This window comes from Lytechinus variegatus, chromosome 2, assembly GCF_018143015.1.
Source record: "Lytechinus variegatus isolate NC3 chromosome 2, Lvar_3.0, whole genome shotgun sequence".
NCBI classification, from domain to species: domain Eukaryota; kingdom Metazoa; phylum Echinodermata; class Echinoidea; order Temnopleuroida; family Toxopneustidae; genus Lytechinus; species Lytechinus variegatus.
This window is the reverse complement of record NC_054741.1, coordinates 79,140,824-79,153,653: the sequence shown is the minus strand read 5'-3', so window position 1 is coordinate 79,153,653 and position 12,830 is coordinate 79,140,824. Positions and strand designations below refer to the sequence as shown.

Sequence of the window (12,830 nt, the reverse complement as noted above, 5' to 3'; positions counted from 1 at the left end):
TCACACCAAAAGAAAATACTTGAATTGAATGAAATTGTTTTTTTTATAATCGTGACATTTATTTAATCATTTCTATGAAATGGAGTATTGAACCTGTAAGTCTTAAACCTGTGATTCTACTTTCCAGTCAAACTTCAACTACGCATTTATTTTTATGCCAGTTTTTCTGACCTGCCAAGGTGAAGAAGTCGACGATTCCTGGATTCACATCAACCAATGCTCCCTATGTTCTCTATTGTTCCTATCTGTTATTTTCTCATTTCTACTCACTGCCAAGGTGCAGAGTGAAAGGATTTCAGAGCCTTTTCACATGAGCGTTTTGTCATTTTCAAGCGTTCATTTCTAGTTCAGGGAGTTCTCTGCAAGTAACAGGAAATCATAAATACATTCTGAGTCTCAAAACATGGAATGTTTCAATATCTTCTGAAAAGTCATGTTATAACGAGGTTGTTTTACCTGACTGCTAAGAAAGCACTAAAGCCTGTGAGCAAGTAACCAGGGGACCAACGGCTTAAGGTCCTCTCTGAGGGACCTGGTAATGAGGATAAATGCCTTACCAAAGGGCACTAGCGCACCACTTGGGAATGTCATGAAAAAATCCACTTTTGAGATATTTTCTAATTATGCTCACGTTTATATGTGTAGGCTACTGTAATAATGTAGGTATCATATAGCAGGGATTTTTTCATGGAGCAGCCATGAATGCTTGACATGCAGATAAAAATGAAATTTTCCTACTCTGGAAAATCAGGAAATTTAAAAATGTGAAAATACAGTCTGGTGCTGATATTTGAATGATTAGAGTGAGATTAAATTGCATTGATGACATCATTTGAACTACATGACTCAGTCAATGTTTAAGAGGTGATTGTAAAAACAACTCACAAAATGGGTAGCTAGATTTTGATGCTTTTCATAGTATTCTTGGATTAGCACCACAATACAGTCTTTCATTTATCAATTACTACAGACCAAGCAGGTCTTTGCACTCATCCACTTATGGCTTCCTTGTTATTCTAAAAGTTTCAAAAACCTGGGGGGAGGGGGAGATCATTTGCTTTTGCATGCCCACTTTGTGGAATAGCCTTCATGAAGACATAAAAAAATGACCTCTGTCGAAACTTTAAAAAATCTTCTAAAAACTTTTTTATTTAACTCTTAGCTCTTTATGCGCCTTGAGCACTCTACAGAGTGGATTTGCCGCTTTATAAGTCACATTATTTGTTACAGGGGTTCTTTATTAAAAAATCAAATATTTTATTTCATAATTGTAATTACATAATGTAGCCTTACATGGAAGGTTATCAATATTATAAAGATAAATATACAAAGATATCAACTTTAAGATTTCTTGAACCTTGGGTTTCAATATCTTTTTTCTATTTTGTTAAGTAATTAATTTCATTCCACTATTTTCCATAAATTCTTGCTGTTTGCTTGGTGAGTTTGAACATGGAAAATTATGATTTGAAGCTTTGGCCTTGGGCAAATAATGATGTTCTGTAATATTGAAATGCTGCGTTCAACGTTTGGTCATGAGAATGGTGCTTAAACAATCGTGTGGAAGCTCTATATGATGGTTCTAGAGGACATAATGAAATAAAGGGGTCATATGAATTACTCGACTGCGGACTCTAGTTCCAACTGCAGTGGTTACAGTAATTTACTCTGGAATTCGGTCGTTATTTTCTGATTGGAGGAAATCAGAGTAGGGTCAGTCATAGATCTAGAAGTACTGTTTTTGATTTGCTCAACCTGTGAGGGGACTGAACTTTTAGAAGGATACTTTATAAAGGAGGGAAATAATAGAGTATGGAATTATGGGACAATAAAAGACAACCCCATTTTTATGTCTTGCAGATCAAAGAGAAAGAAACTTTGTGCTGTTGACCAGATTTATATCCATTTTCATTTTTAATCACCTGAATATAAATTATTCACCAATACTATTTGAGTTTGTGTAGAAAACGATATGGTCTGTGTCATTGTCTCATATTTATCAAGCACAAATTGGTTAAACTTTGTACAGTGTAGGTAATGTGATGTGATTTCAAATGCTCTTTTCCAATTCCTACCAGGTTTTTATTATATCCCTTTATTTCCTGATTTTAATCTGAGCTATAAACATTCATTGGCTAAATAATCACAGCAGTCGTTATTATTTGTATGATACAAGCTAGGTATGATAATGATACCTTGTCTTCATTAATTAATGAATGAAACTAGATTTTTCAAATAGATTATATTTCAGAGAATAAATTCAAGAAAAGAAAGCAATGTTCTTATTTCATTGGCATACAATTCATTTATTTGCATCAACATGAAAAAGAAAAAATAATTTTCACAAATTTACTAAACTCTGATTCTGTTTTAACAGTCTCTTTGACAAAATAACCCCTTAGTTTGTTCATGGACCTACTACTCTCCAAATACATGTAGAATTGATTCTGAAATATTTGTTGTAGAAATGTAATATCTCTGGTGTGAAAGAGCTGTAGGTGCTTACCTAGCTATCCTCTTGAATGGGAAGAAAGTTAAAAAGATCACCCGCCATCTGTTGCTAAGTGTCAGGTGATGAAATTTAAAACAAGAGGGAATGTGAACGCTAAAGAATTCAGGGAACCCAAAAATATTCTAACATCACGTTCAGGTTTGTGTTTGATTCCAGTGATGATTAAAGGTAAAGATTAATCATGGCTGCCTGTTTGGTGAATGAAACTGCATTTTATAGAAATGAATGGAAACTAATCTACATTGTACATTTAGCCCTTCTTTTTTTCTGATTTTTATTTGTTCACAATTAACCACTTCTCATACTTTTTCTGTGTGTCGACAATGCTATATAAATGCATATTGGTATATTTTGATGGGTTAAACGTTCTTCATATCACATTCTCTCTCTCTCTCTCTGTATGTAGCCCGGAGGAGAATCCTCTAGTGTTTGTAATGGAATTTGAAGTGCTGAACGACACAGCCACGCACCGTGTCATCAACTGGAGAGTGGATTGCAATCTCCGTGGTGATGCCAGGGCTTCCCGCTTCAGCACAAGCATCACCGTTGTCTCTGATAACTGGATACAAGCTATAGTGCCTATACCACAGGTATGGAATATATTCAGATTGTCAAGCGCCAGGGTATTATTTCAGGAAAGGACTTATTTGCCTCTTTATCTGAGATGTCCTGTTTTATCTGACAGTTACCATAGTAACAGTGCTTCTCAGCCAATCAAAATCAAGGAAAGTTGTCAGATTTGAGAACTTGGCAGACAAAAATTCTGATGAAATACTCCCAAAGAGTGTGCATACAAACATGAGCACTATATTATTGTTCGTTAATATTATTATTATCATCATTATTGTTGTTTTTGTTATTATATCATTATCATTGATCATTTTCCTTTTTTGGTGGGGATCCATGTTTATAGGTGTTATTGGAGCAGGAAAGAAAAAAATTATCTTCAGTTGCAGACAAAACCATACTTTTTCACATGATCCATCCCCTTGCCCAAAACGCAATAAAGAAATAAGTAGAATTTATATGCATACTGAAAACATTGGAATCCATCATTGTATTTGTAAAAGCTGTAGTTGTTTGTGAAGTTCAAGTATGGTTTTGCTTGAGCATTGGAATTAGTGGTTTAGGAGGTTTACTTAAATTTATCTTTTTTCTCTCCCTCTCTCGACTCATCTCTCCTTACTCCATTTTACTATTCCAAATTTTACCCCTCTTCCTTATTCCCTACCCATCCCTCCACTCTATTGTCGCTCCCTAACTCCTTCCTACCGCTCTCTCCTCCTTCCTTACCCCCATGTCTATCCCTTAACCTATCTTCCCCTTTGTCCCCCCTCCCATCTCTCTGATTTTTCCCTGGTGTCTCAGGGGCAGAGTATTATAAACACTGCTCTGCTCACAGGTCAAGAGGTGACTGTGACCCTTGACATCAAGGTCGTGACCTTTCTGGGTCATGTCATGGATGCTGCAGGCCATGCCAGATGTCGAAGTGCAGATACAGATATTTTGAAGGTGTGGATCAACTTTTAAACTGCCGTGTACACAATTAGGTCTATTTGCATGTTTGTATATGACTGCTCTTGAGTCTTGATTTACTTTAGATAAAAGAGAAACATCTTACATGTAATTCATTTGATTTTGATTTATATGCTATTATTGCACTACAAATTAAGTGCTCATAAAATCTTCCCAGATTTTTTCAAAATTTTCCAAAAAGTGCAGAAACCCTGGACACTTTTAGATGACATTGCCTCAGTTATTCATATCCATCTTTGTTACCTTTTAATCTTAAGTACATTTTGCAGGATTTAATAAACTTGTTATCTTGCAGTTGAGATGAAGAACTTGAGTACACATTTTAATGAATTGCTTTTGAAATTTACTGCATCGACAATCTTACAGGTATCCATGTATTTCAGTTTTGTAACATGTTAAATAGAAGAACAAAGAATGTGGAAAAATTGAGTTAAGATGAATTTGTTCCATTTATTTCTGGTAATGCTGTATAATTTGGTATATTATGACCAGGTCCGCCGTAGCTGTGCTAACGTGTATGTAGATGGGACAGAGACTTCTGGTTCACAGAGCACGAGTGTGCAGGTGAGCTTGCAGGGTCATCAAGCAACCATCATCTTCAGCGTCTGGGTACCAGAACTGCCTCTGAGATTGGATATCTCTGACAGTAAGCTTAGTACTATCCGAGGATGGAAAGTTGCAGGAGGGAGGCAGGATGGGTAAGTATCTCTTGCCCCTCCCCCCCCCCCCCCCACCAACACCCAGCGTTTCTACCCAGTCTTCCCCATGTGCATCTCAGGCTGTGGCTGAATGTGCCTCCCTTGCTTTGGCCCTGTGTGCATAGTGCTACTCAAGCATGGGATGAGAGTTTTACAGATATGAATTTAAAATACAAACTAGTTCAAATAATAAGAGAAATAGTTCATTCTTGTATAGTGCATAACACATTATTAATAACGCCTCTATGCACTTCCAAAGGATTTGGATATTATTACCCTGGCTGTAGCTCAAGCAGCTTTCACGTGCTCGGCATTTCAAGGAATAAATTCCGGCCAGGTACCCATTCACCTCACCTGGGTTGAGTGCAGCACAATGTGGATTAATTTCTTGCTCAAGGAAACTATGCCATGGCTGGATTTGAACCCACGACCCTCTGTTTTAAAGTCCGGCAGCCTATCCACTGGGCCACAATGCTCCACAAATAGGGATAGCTTTTATCTATGTACAGTAAGTAACAGACTATAAACTGCACCCGTGTATTAACCGCACCCCCAACTTTGGACTTTGAAAAAAAATTCTCACATTTACATGCATATTTGAGGTACGAAGAGACAAAAACTAAGTTAAAGATTTCAAAGTATCCAAAGAGATTACCAGTTTGCGGAAATCTGCTGTTCTTGATCAATTCATCTACAAATGTTAGCAAGAAAGAAAGGTCCCGACAATATTGGCCACTTACACACTCACTCGCCTCCCAGTCACAGTGTACACACACACAGCACTGCCGTTCTTGTACATTGAAAACTACGATACGGTACCAGTACATATTATCCCTCTTATCCAATTATGATCTGTGTCTTTCCCCGGTGTAGGAGGAAGAAACATTCACATTTCTTGCATCACAACCTCACAATCACTTTCACAATTTGTCTAGCATTCGATGTCTTAGCATGAATTTTGGATACGGGATTACAGGAAGGTTCAAGAAACAAAGAAATTGGCATTTTTTCCAGTTGTTTTTTATGGCTTCGTGCCGTCTCTCTCGTGCGTGGTGTACATGGTATCTTATGAAAAGCAAACAGGAAAGAAAAAAATAAGCTGGCGCAAAACGGGCCTTTGAATGGCGCCAGCTTAAGTCGCACTATAACCACATTACAACGCAAGCTCTAAGCTCACTCAACTCTCGCTCAGCTGTGACAAAATATTACCGAGTATGCTTTGCATTTCTATGAACTTAGCCAGGGAACTTTGCTACTTTGAATCGAGAATAAAGTCAAAATTAGTGTCATGAAGGTGGGTGCGTTTGTTATGGACAATATTTGATTAAGATCGTAATAATTGCTTCCCATTACCCGCGGCTCATACCCCTCTAAACGACATTGCCTGGGCGGCTATGCCCGGCCACTCGATGTGTTGTGAAATGGCAGACATGGTACATGTACAGGAGGGGTTACGACGGGCTGGCTCAGACCCGTCATCGTGTATAAACCGCACCCCCGACTTTTGCTTCTATCCCGCCGAGATAAAGGTGCGGTTAATAGACCGTTACTTACGGTAGATTAATGCTATACCCACTCTGTTCTGATGAGTATTCTTGATGACGTAGAATGGCTCAATTGCAAATTTGATACAACTTTCTTCTTAAACTTCAGAAAGTGATAAAAGATAAGGACTCTGCCAGTTATCTATAATTGTAACAACACACAGAAAAATTTGGGCTGGGTGATAAGGGCATGACTTAAATTTGGGTAGTATGATTGATCAAATCGATTGTGCTCATGAATATTCATGTTTCATATGATAAAGGTAACGCTACTCTCATATTGAGTAAATTGAACCAGTGCCATCACAACTAGGGCCATAACTGTTACTCTTTAGCATTTTCTGTATGAAATAGTTACAATCAAATTTAAGTAATGATTGTATTTATTCACAATGCCCATAATAATAATTTTCTGGGTGTAATTGTATGAATTGAAAATACAATTTAATTAATATGTGTCTGATTTTTCACCCTCGCTTATCCATCATTTAGAGGAATTCTAGAACCAGAGAAGATGTTGAATGGAGATGGGGAGACAAGTAAAAAGAATACATGCCACCTCAGATACCAACAAGCCAAGATTACTGTCTATACAAGGTTTTATGCACCCAATGCAAACTCTGGTAAGTCAATACCTCAAGTTAGCTTATAAGCAGAAAATGAAGACAACATTAGTAAAATTCAGATTGAGGCACTTTAACATAAAAGATAAGATTTTGGTACAGGCCTGAAGTGTTTGTTGCATTTGGGAAATGCGGCTGTGAGATATTAAAGCCATTTACCATTTTGCTGAATGTTAAATATCAATGTATGTGTAATGTGGAAGTATGAATGTACAACATCCTTCTTTTGACAGTATCCCGACCTGATGGAAAGAGGATTTACCTATTTGGAGAGGATATGGAACAGTCCATTACTCATCTTGTGAAGAATCAAATCAAGGTTGCGGATCGTTCCATTGCCAGAATAGAGGGAACAAAGATCATTGCCAAGTCTCCTGGAAACACACAAATTGAGGTAATTTATTGAGTTCATTGATTGGTACAAAAAGTAAATGAATGCAATTTGTGTCATCCCTTTACCAACAACAGGATTGACATAACATACAAACTGCTTTGCTGAATGGGTCATCCTTGACAGGGGGAGCCACTTACATTGATGAGTGGATACCATAAGCGACCTCAAAAACATGTAAAAAGGTTGTCTTTTTCAAGATAGGGCATGTTACGTGATAAGGGTGTCAAAAACACTAAAATAATGAAAAAAGGGTATCTATTTCGCTAGGAAAGCTACATGTTTAGGGTCAAATTTGCGAGGGTAAAAAGACTAAAATGTTTTTTGCCCCAACAGTCAATACTACGTGTTTAGAGTCCGATTTTCGCAAGGTGTTGGAGGTTGGGCCGTGCTAAATCCAATGATATAGGTAAAGGTAAAACCGACGTCCGTGACATATAACAGTTAAAATATCGAGTTGCTGTACTTGTTTGGGCGTTCAATTCAGGGATACTTGCTGTTGCTCCCAATACTTGTCAAGGGTAGGTTTTCAAGTGCCAATACTTGTTAAGGCGTGCATTTTCAGAATATGGAAAATACTTGTTTAGGGTGCTTTTCGGGACCCCATGGTCGCGCATGGTATCCACTCATCAATGGAAATGGATTAGATAAATGATGTAGGTACCTATTGGTTGGCCCATAGTCACAAAGGTGGTTTTGAATCGCTGGATTCTGCAGATTTTATGCATTAACTATGCTCAATTAACCATATATATGTTAGAAGCATCTAGAAATGAACGCATGTTTTTATCACAGTGGACTTAAAGGAAACCAAAACCCCAAGAAGAGAAGTAATCTTATTGGAAAGAGTAAAATGAGAGGAACAATTTAAAAAAAGTTTCATCAAAATCGGTTATGAAATAAGCAAGTTATGGGAGTTTGAAAACTCTAGTTGTACTTTCTATGGGCATCCTCAAATTGGCAAACATGCTTCAAAATGGCTGATTTTGTGGACAACTCTCTATTTGTTTTGTACACAACTTTTCAGATTTTCCTCATTATCTTTCAAATTGCATCTTGCCTCCTTCTGAGTACAACATATATATACATATATATATATGGGAAGATATAATCCAAACCATATATGTCAAGGTCAGGAGATGATATGAAATATGTAAAATAAAGGGGAAAATCTGAAAATATGTGTACAAAACAAATGAAGAGTTGTCCACAAAATAAGCCATTTTGAAGCACGTTTGCTAATTTGAGGATCCACATAGTAAGTACAACAGGACTTTTTAATCGTCCATAACTTGCTTATTTCATAACCGATTTTGATGAAACTTTTTTTAAATTGTTCCTCTCATTTTACTCTTTCCAATAAGATTGCTTCTCTTCTTTGGTTTTGGTTTCTTTTAATCAATGCTTGTTACTAAGATAAAGTGCATTAAAGGGGAAGTTCACCCTGAAGAAAACTTTTTTATAAAAATAGCAGAAAAAGTAGTAAAAAATATTGGTGAAGGTTTGAGGAAAATCTGTTAAAGAGTAAGAAAGTTATTAGAGTTCAAAATTTTGGATTTGTGACGTCATAAACGAGCAGCTGCCCCATGTGTTATGTAATATAAAATGTATGAATTTCAAATTTTGTATGGTTCCTGATGACTTAATTTTGTTTTCTTTTCATGATCGGGTGTGAAATGATTTGTCTATTGATATACAAAAGTTACAGTGAAAACCATTTTCAATTTTCTGAGAAAATGACATTTCATTGATTTTTTACCATTCGCTATGTAGGAATGCTGCTCGCATATGACGTCACAAATCAAATAATTGAAATTCTAATAACTTTTTAATTATTTTATGAATTTTTCTCAAACCTTCGGCAATATTTTTTATTATTTTTTCTGCTATTTGTACAATAAACTTTTTGTCAGGGTGAACTTCCCCTTTAATGAGTCAAATTTTCATGTTCAAAACCACTTTTGTGAATTTGGGCTATACTATTTCATAGGTGGTTGGCAGGGGCAGTTTGTAATATGGTTATTGGTATGTCTGTTTTTTCTTGCGATAACTGAAGAATCGTTTGAAAAATAAACTTTAAAACCTAGCCCCAGTACGCATATTGGAGTGAAAATGATCTGATTAGTTTTGGGGGTATCAAGGTAAAAAAATCACAGAGGTCACTATATACCCGGAATTGCCAGAAATATGTTGTCGTTATTTCGCTAACTACATGTAACTATTTCAGCGTTCAACTTCAAAGTTTGCTAATGTTTGCATATGGGAGTCTGATTAGATTTTAGGGTCGAGGACAAAGTTGCAAGACCACAGTTCTTTATATACCTGAAAATAGCATGCTCTTATGATAATGGAAAAATTAGCTTGTTTTTTTTTTTCATATTCATCTTTGAAGGATAAGCTTGATTTGATAGACTTGTTTTTAAATTATTGTCATTAAACCTTTGATATATAATGTTCTAAATGCAGGTAATGAACCCAAGAACAAAAGAGATCCTAGGTGAATCTCCCCTGATGGTGGCAGCAGACAAGGTCAATATCGCAAACATGAGGGTCACCTTGGTATCTGGTATGACCCTTGATGTACATGATGTAATAGGTCAAGGGTCAAAAGTCAAAATGGCTAGCATCACTGCATTGAATGACCTCTTTGTTGAACATCAGGTAAGGAAAATCAAGATTTGGAAATTATTGACAAGTTAATTTGCATCCAGCGCACTCTTTGCAAATAAACTTTTCATGAATCAATATAAATCTTAAGAATATCCCAGGATTTTATGTTTTCTGTAATTTGATAACAAACGTAGTTTTAAAAGAAATTATTCTCCAAGTCCACTAATTACAAGTGTTAATTTTGTTTTGATTATTTATTTTAGAGGTAGGATTTATTTTTCGTTTTTGATTGATTGGTTTATTGTGTTCTAATAGAAAGTGTACTTTTGGTACTTTTTACCAAATAAGATTGTTTGGAATGATTGGTCAAAAAAGATTAACCATTTTCTTGATTTCGCAAAATGTATCTGTGTATCAGAATTTGAATAGTCAATGTGTGTGATGTGTTTTTGTTTTTTTTTACAAAGAAAGGGATCGCTTTAGGTGAATCCACTTTATTTCATCTAATAAGTCCAATCTTTAATATTGTATAGTATGTTCTTATTTATGCTATGATATTTTCTTTAATGTTGATTTTTAGGAAGCTGTCTTGGATACAGTTATGATATTTGATGACGGAACAAACCTGGCACTTCAGGATGTTGATGTTAATGATTACACTGTTGCTATAACAACCCTGGATCCACATATCATCCTGGAAAGTCCAGATTCCATGCAGGTAAGAAGATAATTCCATTAACTCTGTCAATCATGACAAGTGCACACCTAGAATAAGAAGAGGAAGATGAAAAGAGAAAGTGGGTGATTTGAGATTACATAATATCACCGATAGTTTGCTGTCTTTCCAGTGGATAAATGGTCTTTGTTACTGTGACTTCAAACTCTAAAAGAATGTGTGTGCACATTTAATCCCTTGTGTATAATCTAGTGGACTCAACTCCAAACCAATTAAGTAACATTGAGAATGAGGCATTGATATTAGAAAATATTTTGTTCTCTCTAGGAAATCATCTTGTGTTTTTGTATGTGACAGATCTGTATGTTTTTGTTTATACCTCTACAGGCATATCCTGGTTTAATCGCCATGGGAGAGGGTAGCACATCTATCATGTTAGAGATTTCTCTACCAAAACCATGCATGAAGCGTCGTCGTAGCAATGCTATCGTCTATGACCTGATCCCTGTCAATGTGACCTTCAATAATCCCAAGTACTCGGGCCTGATTAATAATGATGCTACCTCTTTACCATCTGGCACAAACAGCTTGTGGAGGAGTCTAACCAGAGTGCCAGGAATGGTGGATTATGGGATTGTGAGGGTGAACTTTGACCTTGTGGATACTGGAAAGAAAGATTCAAGTGTTATTTCTTCAATTCCGCTGGACGTTGACTTCAGTAACATATATCCCATGGGACCGGGTGCACACCGAAATGATGAGACAGAATCCTCGACGGTAGCTCCTTTTGATGGGGAAAGTAATGGATCAAGCAGTGATGATGATCCACTGTCAGGCATTGAAATTGGGATGTATGTCCTGCTTAGTGTTTTCAGCTTAGCCATTCTAGCCTTCATGGTGAACTGTGTGATGTTCATGGCAAAGTACCGAAGGGCCAAGAGGATTCCAAAGACACACCAGTCAGTCCCTTACCCTCAGAACTGGGTCATGTTTGGCATGCAAGAAGAACATCCACGCTACCACATGGACCCTGCTGAGAACATCCCTCTAAGACACAAGGATGAAGAGGAAGGGAGTAGCCGTGATGAAGCTATTGGCACAGAAAGTGAGGTCAGCATTGAAAGACACAGCTCGGAGGAGGGTCGAAGAATATGTAGCCATGGTATTGAGGAGACATCGTTAATGCAAGTCCCTCAAGAGCATCGCGCCAGCAATGAGTCGCAGGATGTCGATTGTGGTGTGGTGATGGATGGTGATGATAATGAGGATGGGTCATTAGAGGGACTCGAAGAGCCATCGCAACATGCAGAGGAGTCATCTTCAACTAGTAGTGAAAATAAAAATGCAAGCAGTGATACAAATCTGGTCACTGAAAAAGTTCAAGACAATGATGTAGAATCAATACCAGAGGACACATCACCATCATTAAACACCAACCAGTCTAACAGTTCTTGTGATGTTAGACTAACTCTGAATCCATCAGATGACAGCATGCAGCTGAAATCAGGACTTGAAGGAATGGAGTTCAGTCAAATCTTGAACTATCTTGATAATTTGAAAGAGAGTTGCACGTAGCAGCTGTGTATGTGGTAATGCCCACATAACTACATATGTTGATGTCCTCATACAACCTTGTCATTTATGTTAATTATGAAAGCAAGAAATGTTTGAAAAGCACAACTCATTAGATGAGACTTCATTAAAGTTATGAATATAGTACACTGCTTTTTGTAGAAGTCACCACTGGATATGTTATTTTTGGTTTCATAGTAATGAAACTCACAAAGTCAGTAATGAATTGATCTAAATTGCATTGAATGTGGAAAATATTTCATGTCTCTTCCCTTTACAGAATAGATGGCCATTAGATTAAAATTGCATTTCCTGCCAAAAGCATTAATTATATACAACTTAGTATTTTTTAAAACAATTTTTTTTTAAACGAAATAACCTTGCCAAAAAAATTCATTCACATGAAAATGTATGTAAATGAGTTATGAATTATGTAACATAAGAAGAAAAGCCCAAAAGAGAAAGATTTAAAACAAATAAATTTGTATATCAATGCAGTGAAATATTGATAAAATACTCAAAGAGATGGGACAAGATGTTTGTCCAAGGTGAGTAGCACTAGTCCAATAACTCATAAATATTTCAAGTTACTCACTTACTGGTAGGCTTTGTTCCTTGTATGCACAAAACATTGTTGTACCTAAAGATAAAATTTAGGGTATTAATAT

At 36.5% G+C, this 12,830-nt stretch overlaps 1 protein-coding gene across 1 annotated transcript in view; it reads left to right on the top strand.

Moving 5' to 3' along the window:
• LOC121409169 (transmembrane protein 132E-like) overlaps positions 1-12,830 on the top strand; it is a 35,068-nt gene extending 22,238 nt beyond the window's left edge. Inside the window, exons 3-10 of the mRNA XM_041601015.1 lie at positions 2,919-3,102; positions 3,881-4,024; positions 4,541-4,746; positions 6,783-6,913; positions 7,147-7,307; positions 9,771-9,965; positions 10,495-10,632; positions 10,978-12,830. Coding sequence (XP_041456949.1) covers positions 2,919-3,102; positions 3,881-4,024; positions 4,541-4,746; positions 6,783-6,913; positions 7,147-7,307; positions 9,771-9,965; positions 10,495-10,632; positions 10,978-12,165 — 2,347 coding nt within the window. The 3' untranslated portion in view covers positions 12,166-12,830. The remainder of the gene's footprint in view (positions 1-2,918; positions 3,103-3,880; positions 4,025-4,540; positions 4,747-6,782; positions 6,914-7,146; positions 7,308-9,770; positions 9,966-10,494; positions 10,633-10,977) is intronic.